The 17,448-nt window shown below is 46.1% G+C and overlaps 1 protein-coding gene across 1 annotated transcript in view; it reads left to right on the top strand.

The window, feature by feature from the left end:
* The window catches only part of GLDN (gliomedin), a 76,643-nt gene that overhangs the window by 46,814 nt on the left and 12,381 nt on the right, over window positions 1-17,448 (top strand). Inside the window, exons 3-5 of the mRNA XM_001926781.4 lie at window positions 3,690-3,707; window positions 4,076-4,183; window positions 16,294-16,431. Coding sequence (XP_001926816.1) covers window positions 3,690-3,707; window positions 4,076-4,183; window positions 16,294-16,431 — 264 coding nt within the window. The remainder of the gene's footprint in view (window positions 1-3,689; window positions 3,708-4,075; window positions 4,184-16,293; window positions 16,432-17,448) is intronic.

Below are 17,448 nucleotides of genomic sequence, written 5' to 3'. Positions count from 1 at the left end.
TCCACGGACCTCTAGTTGACACAAGTAGGAGCGCTGTGGTTCAACTTCAGAGTGTGAGGAGGAGAAAAAAAATCTAAGTGGCTCAGCTCCTATCAAGCATTCACTTAATTCTAATCAACTTGAGCGAGGAATGTGGGATGGGATAGTCGGAGTCATTTGCAGAGCCCAGCACAAAATGATAATGAAGCAGGAAAAAGGCTTTTTCCTTTCTTCTAGTCTCTTTCTTGAGTTGCTCTGATGGGGCTTTTTATTTGCTACTTAATGTCATATTCCCTAAGGCATGGGATACTTACTGACTGAGTACAGACCCTCGTGGATATGGGAGCCCCACCCTGTGACTAAAGCATGCAGAGCACCTGCCCAACCCTAGCCTTCCTTGCATGGAAGTGGGTCCCACCAGGGTGGAAAGTGGGAGTAGTCACTAATGGGACAGGGAGTGAGGAGGACTCATCAGGGGCATGGGAACAGGCAGGGGAAAACCTGTCCTGGGTAGGCAGAGGTGGGGGAGAGGGGTACAGGACGACATGCAAACCAAGACTCCAAGCCCCTGGGATATACTCCACTGTCCCATCAGTCTTCACCTACAAAACACAAATTCAAAGATAAAATGGTTAAGAATTTCTAGATTGCAACCTCAGAGCATTTAAACCCAAACAGAGAATCCCCTTTCATAGTGTGGACCCCTGTGTAAATGCACTGGTGGCTCAGGAAACAGCTCTGCATACTGTATTAACATGAACGCAACTGTCCATCTGTGTTCCTAGACAGTCTGTTATTCCAGAAGAGAAGTGTCAGGAGCTGAAAAAAACATCCTGAAAGGCGGTTTTCTAAATGGCCAGTTGGCACACCTTATTTGACACTTGACATTATTATAATAATGCATATTTGGGGCTTCTTCTGGAAGTAAGGGCCCTTGGGCAGCTCAGGTGGCAGCTCAGGGACATTGGGACAGTCACCATCACTGTAGCCCTCTGCTCCTGAGCACCTTGGAACTGTTTGTCATCCTCTATATTCTGAAATCCTCTTCTCCATGAGCTTCCAGGCATGGTGCCAGATGGATTCCCGCCTCCAATTTCAGATCATTCTCTCTGGTTCCTGGTGCGTCTTCGTCACCTGCCTCCCTCCAGATGGGGCGTGTCCTCCTCCCTACATCCCCAGATTTGGCTCAGACATTTCAATCTTACCTTAGGGCTAGCAGTTCCCAATCTTTCTAGGGTCAAGAACCCCTTTAAGGGTAGCAACTGATTCTTTTCCCAGAAAATGTTTGCATCAGATTGGGGGAGACTTAGGACCACCTGCATCCAGTCACCTGTGGTGCTCAGTAAAAATGCAACTTCCTGAGTCTCTAAATCCATATTGCATCCGAATCTCCAGGTAGGGCGCAGGTATCAGCATTTTTACAAGGATTCCAGTTGATTCTGTGAACTCAAATGACTAAGAACTGCAGCTCTCAGGTGTCAGTGGACCTCAGGTCAATGTCAGGAAACCCTAATCTAAATACTTCATCATAGTGACACCCTTGGCAATAGCTAATGTGTCCTCAGTGATACAGCTCCAGCCAGGACCTCTTTCCAACACTCCACTGCATGGAAATGGTTACTGGACTGTCCTCAGGACTCTTGAAACCTACTATATACAGTTGACTCTTGCTTGTTTACCTTTTTCTATCAATCTGCCGATCTGAATTCGGCTCCATCTTCTGTCAGGACTGCTGGTTGATTGATTTCCTCTGGCAGCTGTCAGAGGGCCACATCACCCCCTTACCAGGGTGTGTGTGCGCCATCTGGTGGCTAGCTGACCACACTGACTTCTGGCTACACGGACCTCTGAAAATGTAGTGTCATCTTCAGCAACACGTTTTTGCCCGAAGCATACTTTCAAACACTTAGCCTTACAGAAGTCTTCATGTTTGTTAAATAGCCTCATCAATATCCAGATTCCAGGTCATCCAAGAGGCCTCCTCTTTTGCCTCCCATTCAATTGGACATGGAGTCCTGCTCGAAATACCTCCTGAGTCTCTGGCTCCTTCTAGGACTTTGCAGTCACCAACCATATTTATCTATGCCCTTGTCCCAAATTTTAACTACAAAGATCCTCTGGGTGTTTTCTCCTGCCCCCTTCCTCCCCTTTCTCTCTCTCATTATCTAGTTCCATTCAATTTCCATCTACATGGAGGATCTCAAAGGCACGCTGATTTCAGTGTCATCCCTCTGCTTAAGACTGTACTGTAGCTCCCACTGCCTTGCAGATACCATCCACACCCCTCCACTTGGCCTTCAAGTGCAGCTGCCCCCACCCCTCCACCAAGTACTTCTTCAGTCTCACCTCTGCATACTCCAGTCCTCACCCCTGCAGCCATCTAAAGCCCATGTGTCTTCAGAGTCACAGCTCAAGGATTACCCTCTCAGAAGGCCTTCTCTGATGGCCCTCCTGGCACCCCTGTGGGGTTTGCTTCTCTAGCTCCCTCATAGCTCATTGTGGCATCCAAATATCTGCCTTCCCCAGGTAGGCTGTGAATGCAACAAAGACCAAGACTTCTACTTATTCATAAGAAGTGTTTAGTAAATGCTGGTTTTCTGAAAAATCACAGGCTTGGATTTTTAGAAAGATCTATCCACCCCAATATTGGTGATCATTATATGTGGTCCAGAGAAACTGAAGACCCTGATCTACTCATGTGACAACCTCACTGCCTTGTCTGAGTGTTTAAATAATTGACACCAAGACCCTATTTGTGGAAGCAAAATTTTTAAGTTATGTGTAAATGATTCACCTGAACCCCATAGATCCTCAGGTAGTTACACACTAAGAAAGGTATTCATGGAGTTCCCGTCGTGGCGCAGTGGTTAACGAATCCGACTAGGAACCATGAGGTTGCGGGTTCGGTCCCTGCCCTTGCTCAGTGGGTTAAAGATCCCGGCGTTGCCGTGAGCTGTGGTGTAGGTTGCAGACGCGGCTCGGATCCTGCGTTGCTGTGGCTCTGGCGTAGGCCGGTGGCTACAGCTCCGATTCGACCCCTAGCCTGGGAACCTCCATATGCCGCGGAAGCGGCCCAAAGAAATAGCAAAAAAGACAAAAAAAAAAAAAAAAAAAAAAAAAAAAAAAAAAAAAAAAAAAAAAAGAAAGGTATTCATTACCTGAGCAAGGCCCTCAAGTTTTCTCAGGCTCTTTTGTGCAACAAAATAGAGACCCAGCAAACCAGCTTCTGCTCTCATTTCCCCTGGTAGCCTAGAGGAGACAGGCTGGCTGGTTGAGAGCACTTGGGGTTTCTCTCGGGACCACCAGATTGCAGCCCTGAAAAAACAGCACTTCTGTCTGCTGACACCTACCTGTGTCAGGGCTTCACAGTGCCCACCCGCATTGTCACCAAACCTCATTTAATGAAGTTGATCACTTGAGAGATGACTGATTTATGAATCTATACTAAAGCTCCTAAGAAGTTATTCTCGGTTCATTGGAACTTAAGCAAAAGCATTTTTGATTGGAAAAGGGGTCTTTGCTGAACTGTTAAAGCTCTTTGGGCAAAAATACAGAATTCTAAATAAAACAGATGGGGGTGGTTCCTTAGGGCCAGTCGATGTTTAGTCCAGTTTAAGAGAGGACAGTGGTCTTTGTTTTTTGGGTTGCAGTGCTGGCTTCACTTTCTTCCTTCGGTGGTTTATCATTTATTATTTTTTTTTCTGTTGTAGGACCACCTGGCCCAGCAGGTAAGAGCCCATGGATTTTCCAACTTCGAGGAGGAGGTATAGGTGGCTGGCTCCCCCGGATCCCTCAGAAGGGACTAAGGCAGAGAAAGGGAATAGTCTGGAGGCAGCCTTGACTATGACTGTGTCCCCCTGCTTCTCCCTACCCCAAGCACTAACTCTCCTGTTCCCTCCCACTTGAGAACCTGTATCACCATTTCCAACCTGTCACTGCTTCAGGCAGGGGCAGGGAAGATGGAGAAGGAAAGGGAGAAAGGGGAGAAGTTCTGAAAGAGGCATCAATGCCTGCCCAGTTTCACTGGCTAAAAGAAAGCATGCTAACTTCAGTGAAGGTTTTTTTAAATGTTCCCATTTCCCATGTTTTGATGCAGGACCTCCAGGAATTGGTGGGTTACCAGGACACAACGGATCGGATGGACAGCCTGGTCCCCAGGGCCCAAAAGGCGAAAAAGGAGCAAATGGAAAAAGAGGAAAAATGGGTATTTTGGCACTCTTCTGATTAATTTCCTTGTTGTTTGTCTTGATTGTTGCATTTTTGGATGAGCCAAAGCTGGTGCAGTGGATATAAAGTGCTCCTTTCCTAAATGTTCTTTCTCTGGTTGACCCATGCCTGGAAGCTGCTATGTTCTATGGAGGCAAGGGCCTTCTTTTTGGTCCAGCACTAATGAATGTTTACATGCAACTGGAGAAGCAGTGTGCTTGGGAACCGATGTCCACTCCTCTGCTTGCTCTGATGCAGACAGACAGATGGAAGGGGCCGGAGTGAGCAGCCCTGGGGAGGGGCACTCCATGGGCTATGAAGGCTGTCTGTGCTGGTGCCCCTGGTTCTTTCAAGGGTCAGTTCCTGCCTGGCCTCTTCCTGCCCAGCAAGCTTTTGTGTTTGCTTGAAAATCAGTTGGCTGATGTTGACCCCTAGGTTTTCCTGGCTCAAGGAGTAGCTAGAATGATTTGAGAAAAAGGCAGCATCCAGGCCTCCCTAGCTGACACTCGGGTCCTGTGGTCCCAGCCATCAGGGTCTCCTGGCCAGTGGTCACAGGGATGGTTATGAAGATGTGGCTGGCATCTCCAAGAGACCCCCTCTGCCCTGCTGTGAGCTGTGGCATTGCCACCACCCAAGCAAAGGCCTAGAAGCATCTGCATGTCAGATGTGTGAGGGAGAAGTGAGCGGCATGGGCCGGGGGGCTGGGGTGGAGAGAGTTCTGAGAGTTTCAGAGTGCCAGTCCTGGGAAGCCCAAGGAGAAGGCCAGGGCAGAGTCACCTGATGAGAGCTGGCATATGGCACAGTGGAGGCTCAGTGCAGGGGATAGAGACCCCTCAGGATGCTTCGAGGAAGGCCTGGCTCTCAGCCACCAGAAAGGGTGGATGCTCCGCTAACACTCCTATTCATTTTCAACCCTTTGGTTCTCCTACCCCCCAACTCACCTAGACAGGCTCCAGGCTAGAAGAATTACCAGAAAATGCTTCCAGACAACACTGTAACCCCTTCCAACATTTCACTTCTTATTCCCATAAGCAATTTAAGTGAGAGCCAGTGGAAAGGGACAGAATTGTTGAGGGGCTTTGGCACTTGGCAAAAGCCTCTGTGCCTGTGTTCCCAGGTAAGCCTCTTTGAAAATGGGCCCACACAGTTCATGTCAGCTCAGTCTGCAGAAAGCTGTAGTTACAGCTGGAATTGTGGAACAGAATGGACCTCCTGTGTCAGATAATAGCTGTAATTATAAGTGAACATCAGCATCAGTTCATGATGACCGTCCATGTTCAGACACTTGATTTATCCTGGGAAGACCCTAGAAATGTGATCCAATCCTGAGGATTCAGTAATAAGTATTATGAGGACCAAATATGAGGGTGAGGGACCACCATGCAGTACTGATCATGGGGCAGGAGAAACAGGTACTTTCCAAAAAGGTTTGAGACAGGAGTTCCCTTGTGGTGCAGCAGGTGAAGGATCTGGCATTGTCACTGCAGCAGCTAGGGTTTGATCCCTGGCTCAGGAACTATCACATGCCACATGATGGCAAAAAAACGAAAGATAAATCCCTAGCTTTGAAGAGATAAGCTTAGCATATGGCCCACAACCCAAAGACCCAATGAGGGCAGAAAAAAAGTTCACTTATCTCTGAAAGACATATTTATATAGCAGGTATCATTCTAGATGCTGGCGATTTTAAAAATGAAAAAGCTGCCATAATCTCTGCCCTCATGAGGCTGACAGTCTAGTCTGGGCAGATAACTGATTAACAAGAGAAATAAGTAGAATATATTGTCTGTTACATGGTGCTAAACGCTAAAGAGGAAAAACAGAGCAAGGGAGGTATGGGAATTTTGTGGGGTATGGTGGGACTGTAGATTTGGAGGCTAGGTGAGACCATCTGAGAAGGGACCTCTGAACAAACACCTGGAGAAGGGGAAAGTGTGAGTCACTGGGGCTGTGTGGGGAGAGCATTCCTGCAGAGCATGTAAGACCAGCATACCTGCAGACTCTGAGAGGCATCCGGGAAGCTGGGTGGCCAGACAGGATGAGAGGTGAACGTGGTCCAGGTGAAACCAGAGAGGTAACAAGGCCAAATCAGGTTGACCCTGGGCATTTTAAGAACTGGGGTTTGTACTCAGACACCTGCCCTTCAAGGCTCACCCTGGCAGCCACACAAGGGAGGCTGCAGGAGGGAAGGAAGGAAGCTATGAAAAGCCTAGCTCTGTGGATAGTTGTTGGAAGCATCACTTGACCCTCAGCCAGCTCAGACTTAAGGCTGGACCATCCAAATCCAGAGCAAGAGCTGTGCTTCCCCTCCTCTGCCCCCTTCCTGACCCCAGGATGGATTCCCACCCCACCCAGGGAGCAGGAGGAGGGAGCAGAGCTGGCAGGGCCACAGAAGGGGAATGGCTCTATCCTAGGTGCAATGAGAAGTCACAGAGAGTTTTCAAGTAGGAGAGTGACATGACATTTGCTTTTTTATAAACCCACTGCAGGAGTTCCCATCGTGGCACAATGGAAATGAGACTAGGAACCATGAGGTTGTGGGTTCGATCCCTGGCCTCACCCAGTGGGTTGGGGATCTGGCATTGCCATGAGCTGAAGTGTAGGTCGCAGATGCAGCTTGGATCCCGCATTGCTGTGGCTCTTGTGTAGGCCGGCAGCAACAACTCTGATTAGACCCCTAGCCTGGGAACCTCCATATGCCACAGGTATGGCCCTAAAAAGACAAAAGACAAAAAAAAATTTTTAATTAAAAAAAATAAAATAAAACCACTGCAGCTGCTGCACAGAGAACACACCAGAGCGAGCACAGGAGTGGTGACAGCAACAGGCAGAGAGGATGGCAGGTGGAGGGTATGGAAAGGCTGCTGGAACTGAGTGATGCTTGGGGTGAAGGCAGCAGTCCTTGGGGGAAGGTGGATATGGAGAAAGGGGGAGGGAACCACCAAGATGGGCTCTGAGGTTTTTGTCCAGCCTGATGGCTCTTCCCTGGAGTGGGGGAACCCCAGACCAACTCAGGTCCAGGAAGACAGTCACAGCTCAGCATGGGATGTGCCGAGTTTGAGATGCCTTGAAACCTCCAGGAGATGTCAGGGGCTCCTGGAGATGCAGGTCTGCAGTCAGAGGAGACCCCGGGGGCTAGAGTTATACATGGGGCCAGGGGTGATGGGCTGTGGCCCAAGCGTCTAGTGACCAAGTAGAGGGGGGTGAGTCAGTGAGTCAGCAAAGGAGGCCAAGGACAGACTGAGCAGCAGGAGGAATACCAGGAGAGGGTGGGAACACTCATCAGCAAACATTTGTTAAAAGAGTTCCAAGTGCTCCTGGGGAAACAAAATGATGCAACACTGATTGTGGAACATTCCTTCTTTGGTGGGGAGGCAAATATAAATAGTCAGCAATTATACATCTGTAATCACCACGCAAGATAGGTATTTGACGGAAAGAACAGCGTGTTATAAGCCACAGTGTTGAGAGTGAGAATCTGGAGGGAACGTCTGACGTCAGACCTGAGGGTTGAGGGCAAGGCAGAGAATGGCCCAGGTGGACTGCACATTCCCGCCCAGGCCCTGCCGGGCCAGCCGGAGGGGCTCATGAAGAATGTGACCTGCTGGGCCAGAGTCATGCCTGTGGAGAAGGAAGGCCATCATTTCAGCTGAGAAATCCAGCATCTTTAGCAGTTTGCCAGGCAGGGGTGGGAGAAGGGACAAGTGGGCATGCATTCCAGAGAGGGAACAACAAGTGCGATTTCCAGAAACAGGAAAAAGAGACCCGTGTTCCATAGCTAAGACTTGGTTAGGCTGGACTGTGCCCTCTAGCCATGACCCTACAAACAATAGTAAATAGCTGACATTTACCGTCAGGCACGCTACCAAGTCCTCTCTACACTTACCTCCTTTAGCGTTCACAACAACCCTCAAGAGATGGATATTTTTGTTAGCCACATCTTTCCCAGATGAAGAGTCCTACTCTTTTTGTTGTCTATAAACAAGTCAGGCCCACCCTTACCCCAGGGCCTTTGCCCTTGCCTCTGCCCTTCTTTTTTTTTTTTTTTTTTCTTTTGTCTTTTTGCCATTTCTTGGGCCGCTCCCGTGGCATATGGAGGTTCCCAGGCTAGGGGTCGAATCGGAGCTGTAGCCACCAGCCTACACCAGAGCCACAGCAACGCAGAATCGAAGCCGAGTCTGCGACCTATACCACAGGTCAAGGCAACACCAGATCCTTAACCCACTGAGCAAGGCCAGGGATCGAACGCGCAACCTCATGGTTCCTAGTCGGATTTGTTAACCACTGAGCTATGATGGAAACTCCCCTCTGCCCTACTTGTAGCTGGTCCTTCCCATGGTGCAGAGTCAGCTTTATATGTTGCTTCCTCTTTAAGACTGTCCCTGAGGAGTTCCTGTCATGGCTCAGTGGTTAAAAAACCCACCTAGGAACCATGAGGCTGAGGGTTCGATCCCTGGCCTCGCTCAGTGGTTTAAGGATCTGGCGTTGCCATGAGCTGTGGTGTAGGTCACAGACACAGCTCAGATTTGGTGTTGCTATGGCTGTGGCTTAGGCTCTGATTCAACCCCCTAGCCTGGGAACCTCCATATGCCATGGGTGTGGCCCTAAAAAAGAAGACTGCCCCTGACCTCTGTGTCTGGTCTCTGCCCTACCAACTCAGTCACATTCCCTATTCTCTTCCAAGATACATATCCCTCCCTGAAATTCTTTCCTGGTGTTGCTTGTGGATGTGCTGACGGTCTAACTCCGTAAAGAGAATGTGAGGTCTGTGAGAACTGGGCCATGTCTATTGTGCTTAGTCTCAACACCCAGCAAAGGAGGGCAATCAAGTCATTGTTGAACTAAGGGACGTAACGTGTTCAATGTCCAAAAGCTAATAAGTAGAGGAGGCAGGCCTTGAATCCAGGTCTCTCTGACTCCTGGACCCCTCCTCTTAAACATAACTACACTAAATTTCCAGGCTTGAAGAAAGACAAATACTGTATGATATCACTTATATGTGGAATCTAAAGTATTGCACAAATGAACCTATCCACAAAACAGAAACAGACTCACAGACATAGAGAATAGACTCATGGTTGCCAAGGGGGAGGGATTGGGATGGATGGGGAGTTTGAGGTTAGTAGATGCAAACTCTTACATTTTGAGTGGATAAACAACAAGTTTCTATGGTATAACACAGGGAAATATATCAAATCTCTTGTGGTAGACCATGCTGGAAGACAATATGAGGAAAAGAATGTGTGTAGATAGATAGATATAGATGTAATATATATAGATATATAAAAAACTGAATCACTTTGATGAACAGCAGAAATTGGCACAACATTTAAATCAACTATAATAAAAAACATTCTAGCCTCAGGTTGGGTCCAAGCTGTGAGAGTGGCATTCCTGGAGGTGCCACAGAGAGGAGCAGAGGGGAGGATGTCTGGGGCCTAATTGTTGAAGGAAAATGCTGAGTCTGATGCTGAGGTGGGGAAAGCATTACCCCTTCAGAGAGGCCCGCAGGACATGTGCAAGAACAGGCAGTTCAACAAGTAGTAATCTGTCAGGCAGACAGAATGGTCCCTGCTCTCTGGGCAGAGGGGAGCCCAGGAAAGGAGTTCCAGGAGCACCTGCCTTGAACCTGGACTGGCTCTGAGGCCTTGGGCAGGTGACTCTGTCATCAGGCCTTGGTCTCCTTATCTGTACATTAAGGAGGTTGGGTTCCAACAATTCTAATATGGTTTCCAGTTTTTAAATAGTCTGCTCTAATGTTTATGTCTTGTATACCCTACTATTTGGCATAGCTCTCAGCCAACTTACTGAGGCTCAGTAAATATGTGATGAACAAAGCATGAAGAATGAATGAAAGATTGAATGAGAAAAATAGAATGTAATTCCCATCCATAAGGGCTTACAGTCCAGTTGAAAGAGAAGAAGTAGTTTATACACAGCATGAATTCAATCATTGGTCATTCTAATATGAAGATGCTTTATACTACCCAGCCAGGGAATCCTGCCAGAAGAAAAATCTGAACTTTCCTGTGCAGATAATGAACAAATAGAATCCTGGGTAGAGGATGGATTGCCTGATAGAGCTAAGTGTAAAGGATGAGAGAGAGAGACGAGTGATCAACATTTTGGAAATAAGTGGAGGGGAGATGGAAAGCAGAGTGAGAACAGTAAGGCCAGGCTCAGAGAAACTGTTAGCGAGGCTCCCCTGTGTACAAGAAGGGGCTCAGGTGAGGCTGGGGTGGAGCTGGGACTTCAGCTCAGTGTCTATAGGAGGCAGCCAGGCTGTGGACTCTTGACAAAACCTAACGTGATGAAACCAGAGTTTAGAGCTCTAAGCCAGCAATTGTTTCTAGGAGATTGAAACATGAAGATCACCTTCAGTTTCTGAATTTAGGAATGCTAAGAAGAAAGGTGGAATAGCCCAGAGCCAGACCCTGAAGGCTTGGTTTGCAGCTCTCCCATTTACTAGCTGTGTGCCCATGGGCAAGTTATTTAATCACTCTTTGATTTATCTGAAAATGGGAACAATAAGACTGGCCTTATAGTGCCCTTAGGAAGGCTAGATTTATGTATTACTTGTAAATAGAATAAGGCCTGAGACATAGCATGTGCTATATTAACATCAGCTATTATTCTTTTTGTTATTTCTAAGAACAGGGAAGGAAATTTGAGTAGAATTGCCTGCATTTATTTTAGAACGCCAACTTAGATTTGGAGAGAAGAATTGGACGTTAAATAGACTTTAACATGAATTTTGCGACTAGCATCTTTTATGATGTTTGACATTCTGTGCCTCAAAACCAAGTATTTTCTTTCTGTCCATCTGCCTCTTACTTTCTCACTTAAGAGTTAATGCTTTGGTGTCTTCTCTAAAAAAACAAAAACATCTTCCTTATTCATCCCAGTCTTGGAACTGGGTTTTATGCAACACCCTCTGGCTCCCTTTCCTCTGCCTCAGTTTATGACAGATGGTCCTGCCAAAAATAAGGTGTCCTCCCTCACCCCCTGCAGTGAAGATGATGGCACTGACCCCAGTTGATCACACAACCCCACAGCTTAAGAAAAGCTGAAAGACAGCTTGTTTTGAGTGGGTACCACCAGGGAAGGAAAATAGCGAAAGCCCCATCCAGCACACAAGCTAAGCAAGCAGAATCTGGCCTTTCTCCTCTAGCAGAATGTGCTGACCCGATGCCTGCCAGGATCATGGGACAAATAATGTCAGGGTCCAGGCCACACAGTGAAATAGTGTCACCGTGCCCAGCTGAGTCTGGGCAAGGTAGAAAGTGCCACATTCTCAACTTCCTGTGGTGAAGGCAATGATGTGCCATATTCTTCTGACACACCACACCCAGTGCATGGCCAAGGCGGTTTCACCAACCAAGATGAGGGAAAACTTTGTGGAGGCAGCAAAGACTATACATAAACAAAATGCCCCCTTCCTTTTCTTATTGAAAACTTAAAAATGAGCATGCATACACAGCTGAGAGTCAGACTACATCCCTAAGCAAAGGTCCTTAATATCTTGAGCTTTAAATACCTGCCGCTATGTAGGCTGCATTTCAACAGCCATATTATAGCATGAGCATTTTCCTATTTCACACCTGGCCTTTATGAGAAAGCTGGGGGCGGGGGGTGGGGAAGGCATAAGAGGAAAGAATAAAAGAAAAGGAGAAATCAAATGATGGTTCAGAAAGGAGCTTTGTGACTAGAATAAATGCCTGAAAAAGAAAACCCTGAAGTAATTAGAAGATACCATTTCCCAGAGTTTTGCTGAATGTGGCTCTTGCGACACCTTTGGAAGGTATCAGTTATACTTGGCACACTGTGCTGACTGGACTCCATAGCAACGACCTTGTCTTCTGTGTCCTTCAGAAAATGTGCCAAATTGCCCATTTAAAATACTGACAAAAGAATATCCTCTTATGCAAAGGTCCTTGATTAAGGGCTCCTCTCAAGTCAGTGAATCACTTTCCAGCAAAATGTCCTGCTGACTTGCAGGCAGGGATGGCCCACAGTGCTGGGATTGCAGGGCTGTCATGAGACTCACAGTGAGTGTGTCCCACACAAAAGGCATGATTTGCCCCCCATGTGACTGGCTCCACAGCAGAGCCAGTGCCCACAATTCAGGGCCTTCCCCTGCTCTCCACTGTGTCCCCTCCTGCAAGACGCCCACCCAAAATTGCCCCCAGCAAAGGCAGGGAGCCCAGGGCATCTGACCTCCAGCTACAGCTGAATTGTGTGGTTCTCACTGAGATTTTTTTTAATGGTTGGCTGAAATCTAGCAAATGTTTCTTTGCTCTTTGCATTTTCTAACAGGTTAAGCATCTTTCATACACTGCTGCCTTCCTTCGGATGGTCTCTTTAGCGTCCCTTGAATACGGCAGAGCAGGAACCATTTTGAATACCTACTGCTCCCTCAGCATAAAGGAAAGATGCTAAGAGCTCCAGATGTCTGTTTTAAGGAACAATTCCCTTTGATAGCAGCACAGAATATTCCAGCCCATTTTTTGGCGTGATGTAATCTGACGCCTTCCTTGCTAAAAGGGCTTTTGAAGAGCCAATCAGTGGTATAGAGAGGCTTTCAGAGTTGGATAGGAGGTTAATCAATGTAACCTCTAAGGTCTTCTGGAATTCTGTGATTCTCTGGGGACGGTTATATTGGGATCCTTTGGGGCTGGTAGGAAGTTGGAGAGTAGAGTTCAGATTTGGTTTTAAATCTGAAAGGAGGACAATTGTGATAAATGCCAGAAGAATGACACCTGGAGAATGAGGATTGGCCAGGCTGATGGGGCTTGGGAGACTGGGCCGTCACTCAATCAGAACCTATAGGAAGGGGCTTGGGCTGGCAAGGTTATTAGAAACAGCAATAACTAAGCTCTCTTTGTTATAGAGGTTGAGAGAAACTGAAGTTTTGCACTAAATCCTGCCTCTTGCTCTTCTTTCTCTATTGAGCAAAATCTCCAGGAGGCTCTTGTCAAAATGAGCAAATGGTCCCTGTAATAGGGGGTCATATTAACTGATAACTTGGTACAGTATGAGGCAATTGTAACCTTTCACAGTATTAGGCAATCACGTTCCCACCGTGTCCCTAGGTGGTCATGAGTTCTAGCAGTTTTTTTATGGATTTTCTACATCAATAATCATGTCACCTGCAAATAGAGACAATTTTAATTCTTCCTTTCTATTTGTTTGCCTTTATTTCTTTTTCTTTGTGTTATTACAATGGCTAGGATCTCCAAAACACTGTAAAAAGTGATGAGAACAGATACTGTTGTCTTGTTTTAGATCTTAGGGGAAAATATGTAGTCTTTCATCATTAGGGATAATGTTAGCTGTAAGTTTTTCCATAGATGCCCTTTTTCAGATTGAGGAAATTTCCTTATATTCCTGGTTTGATGGAAAATAATTTTTTTGTGTCTTTTTAGGGCCACACCCACAGCATATGGAGGTTCCCAGGCTAAGGGTCGAATTGGAGCTGTAGCTCTGGCCTACACCACAGCCACAGCAATGCCAAGTCTGAACCACATCTGTGACCTATACCACAGCTCAGTGGCAATGCCAGATCCTTAACCCACTAAGCAAGGCCAGGGATCAAACCTGCATCCTCACGGATACTAGTCAGATTCATTTCCACTGAGCCACTACAGGAACTCCTGATGAAAATTTTTATTAAGGATGGACACTGACTTGTGTCACATTTCTTTTCTGCATGCATCAAGATGATCATATGATTTTTTCTTGCTTAAATTATTTATGCTGCCTTACATTGACTAAATGATTCAAATTTTGAACTCTATATACCAGCAGGCAGTTAAACTCCTTACTGTTCAGTTTAATCTTTTTAAAGCTTGTTTTTAAGCTTTGTTGTGATAGATCCACAGAGGTCTTGACTGTTGGACTAATTTAGCCTCACTACTAAGAAAAGACTTTCTAAGGATCCTAGCCAACATCCCTCCATTTTCTGAGATCTCTTTGCTTTGAATGGTGGGAATGAGGACCTTTTCCTATGCAGGCTCTGAAAGTTGTAGTGTGAATGGCTTGCTTTTTTTTTTTTTTTTTTTTTTTTTTTTTTGGTCTTTTGTCTTTTTAGGGGCACACCTGCAGCATATAGGGGTTCCCAGGATAGGGGTCTAATCAGAGCTACAACTGCTGGCCTACACCACAGCCACAGCAACACCAGATCCGAGCCACGTCTGCGACCTACACCACAGCTCACAGCAACACCAGATCCTTAACCCACTGAGCAAGGTCAAGGATCAAACCCGAAACCTCATGGGTCCTAGTCGGATTCATTTCCTCTGCGCCAAAGAAACTCCGTGAATGGCTTTCTATTCATTCTTTTTTTCTGCCTTGTAGAGTTTCACCCTGCACAGACTATTACTGAGCCAAAGACTCAAGGAAACTCCCCTGAAGTTCTCCAGAGCTCTTTCTACACAACCACCTCCTCTCTGGTATTCTGTCTCATGAATTCTAGCCACCTTCATACCCCTAAACACTAGTTTTTGTCTCCTCACCTCACTGAAATTCCTGGGCTTTGTTTGGGTTCCCCCCTTACCCCGTATGGCTGCCTGAGAACTACCTGCCAACAGTGAGCTGAGGCAATCATATTATACCTGTGGTTTGCTTCCTTTCTCCCAGGTGTTGGAATGTCATACTGCCCATAATTTGGGGATGAGATGATAACTGCATAGATCTTGACTGTTCCTAGCTGTGTGTGGTGGGACTGTAGTTCCTACAGTGATGCCTCCCCATGAGCAGAGACAGAGATTTCAACCATTACTTTTTTAAGATTTTTTAAGATTTTTTTAAGATTTTTATTTTTTCTATTATAGTTGATTTACAATGTTCTGTCAATTTCTGCTATACAGCAAAGTGACCCAGTCATACATACATACATATATATATATATATATATATACACATTCTTTTTCTCACACTATCCTTCATCATGTTCCATCACAAGTGACTAGATATAGTTCCATGTGCTATACAGCAGCATCTCATTGCTTATCCACTCCAAAGGTGATAGTTTCCATCTACTAACTCCAAACTCCCAGTCCATCCCACTCCCTCCCCCTCCCCCTTGGCAACCACAAGTCTGTTCTCCAAATCCATGAGTTTGTTTCTGTTCTGTAGATAGGTTCATTTGTGCCATATATTAGATTCCAGATATAAGTGATATCATATGATATTTGTGTTTCTCTTTTTGATTTGCTTCATTAAGAATGAGAGTCTCTAGTTCCATCCACCTTGCTGGAAATTGCATTATTTTGTTCTTTTTTATGGCTAAGTGGTATTCTGTTGCGTATATGTAATACATCTTCTGAATCCATTCATCCGTTGATGGACATTTAGATTGGTTCCATGCCTTGGCTAATGTGAATGGTGCTGCAATGAACATCAGGGTGTATGTATCTTTCTCAGTGAAAGTTTTGTCCAGACCTATGCCTAGGAGTGTCACCCATTACCCTTTGTTCACACTATCACCACACCTTGTAATGCCTGTCGTAAAGCAACTTTACCTGTTTTGATGTTTTGATTAAAAACATTTTGCATTGGAATATCACAGAAAAAGGCATTGTAGATAGGATGAAGATTTTTGCTGCTCAGTTGTAACCACTGTAGGGCTTAGTCCCAACTTCTAAAAAATGAGAGTAAGGATAACTGACCAGCCTACCACTCCAGCATGTTGTGAGAAATACACCAAATAATGCAGATGCCAGCACCTACTGTTACAGTGCCAAACCAACCCCTCAGACCTCAGAGTGCTCAGTCCTTCGTGCCCTGGGGGGAGGGTGTGGGGTTGGGGGGGTAGACTTCTGATTAGGCTTTGCCCTCTTTCTGCTCTTTCTCTGAGTGTCCCTCTTAGGTTCCCTCCTCTCTCCATTCACTTGGCCCAGCCAAATGTACCTGAAAAAATCCAACAGAGACACTTGGAAATACTGTTCTTTTATGAATTTATACCATGCTTCTGTCCTAAAATGGTCATGACATGTTAAAATTTTGTTTCTGAAGCTACTTCACCTTAAGAGTACAAAGTACAATATCACAAAGAAGTGTACCAGAATGTCCTGTACAATGGGCTAATGAATATTTTTTGTTCCTCAGGGCCACCTGGAGCCACAGGAACTCCTGGGGAAAAGGGAGATCCTGGTGAGCTGGGCTTGACTGGAAACGAGGGCCCAGTAGGGCAGAAGGGGGACAAGGGGGACAAGGGAGACGTGTCCAATGATGTGCTCCCTGCAGGTAAGGGTCTGGCACTCGGGCTCTCTCCCAGGGCAAATGGGCCTGGAAATTGGCCTGGTTTCTAGTACAAAGTCTGTTCTCTCCTTATCTGCCTTATGTGTCCATCTGTTTCACAGCATGTTTTAGAGCTCTGTGCTCTCAACGAGGAAACAATTGTGTGTGTGACCCCAACATTGGCGAGACCACATCTGAGATCTAAGCATAAGTAGTTGAGATAATGCAAGTTGAAATGTCATGAGTGGATGACATGGATAGAATTAGGATGAAGGGAGCTTCCTTTTGGCAAATATCTATGAAATCCAAAACAACCCAGAACAGCACAAGTAAGCAAGCTATCTGAGATGCCTCAGAGGACAATAGATGGAAAGCACAGGCATTTTCTTCAGAGTTGAGGTTGGGTCATCCTTAGGCCCATATCCTGACTTTTTTTTTTTTTTTTTTTTTTTTTTTTGTCTTTATAGGGCCTTACCTGCAGCATATGGAAGTACCTGGGCTAGGAGTCGAATCGGAGCTGCAGCTGCCAGCCTACGCCACAGCCACAGCAACGCAGGATCCAAGCGGCATCTGCGACCTACACCACAGCTCACCGCAGCGCCAGATCCTTAACCGACTGAGCAAGGCCAGGGATCAAACCCGTAACCTCATGGATACCAGTCGAGTTCATAACCTGCTGAGCCACAATGGGATTATCCTTTTTTTTTTTTTTTCTAAGACTTTTGACATAGAATTGAGGCAGATGTGGTTGCTGATCTTTTTCTGGTTTCCAGCCCAGGTTAAAAGCAGTTAATTGGTGTCTATTGAGGCACAGAAAGCCTCAGAAAGACAATTACATGGTGGAAAGAGAAGGTGACAGCTGAGGGTCATGGAAGAGGAAGAGGTTGAAAAATTTGAAAAGCACTGTACTTTGGAGACCATTTATACCATAAAAACATAACTATCCTGTTAATGCATTCAGTAAGCCATGTTCTGAATATCAGAGAATACCATTCATGAATTAGGGACTTTGCTAGTAGCTGG

The sequence above is a fragment of the Sus scrofa genome, chromosome 1 (genome assembly GCF_000003025.6).
Source record: "Sus scrofa isolate TJ Tabasco breed Duroc chromosome 1, Sscrofa11.1, whole genome shotgun sequence".
Lineage (NCBI taxonomy): Eukaryota > Metazoa > Chordata > Mammalia > Artiodactyla > Suidae > Sus > Sus scrofa.
The sequence above is the reverse complement of the archived record's forward strand: the minus strand, read 5'-3'. Positions and strand labels throughout refer to the sequence as shown.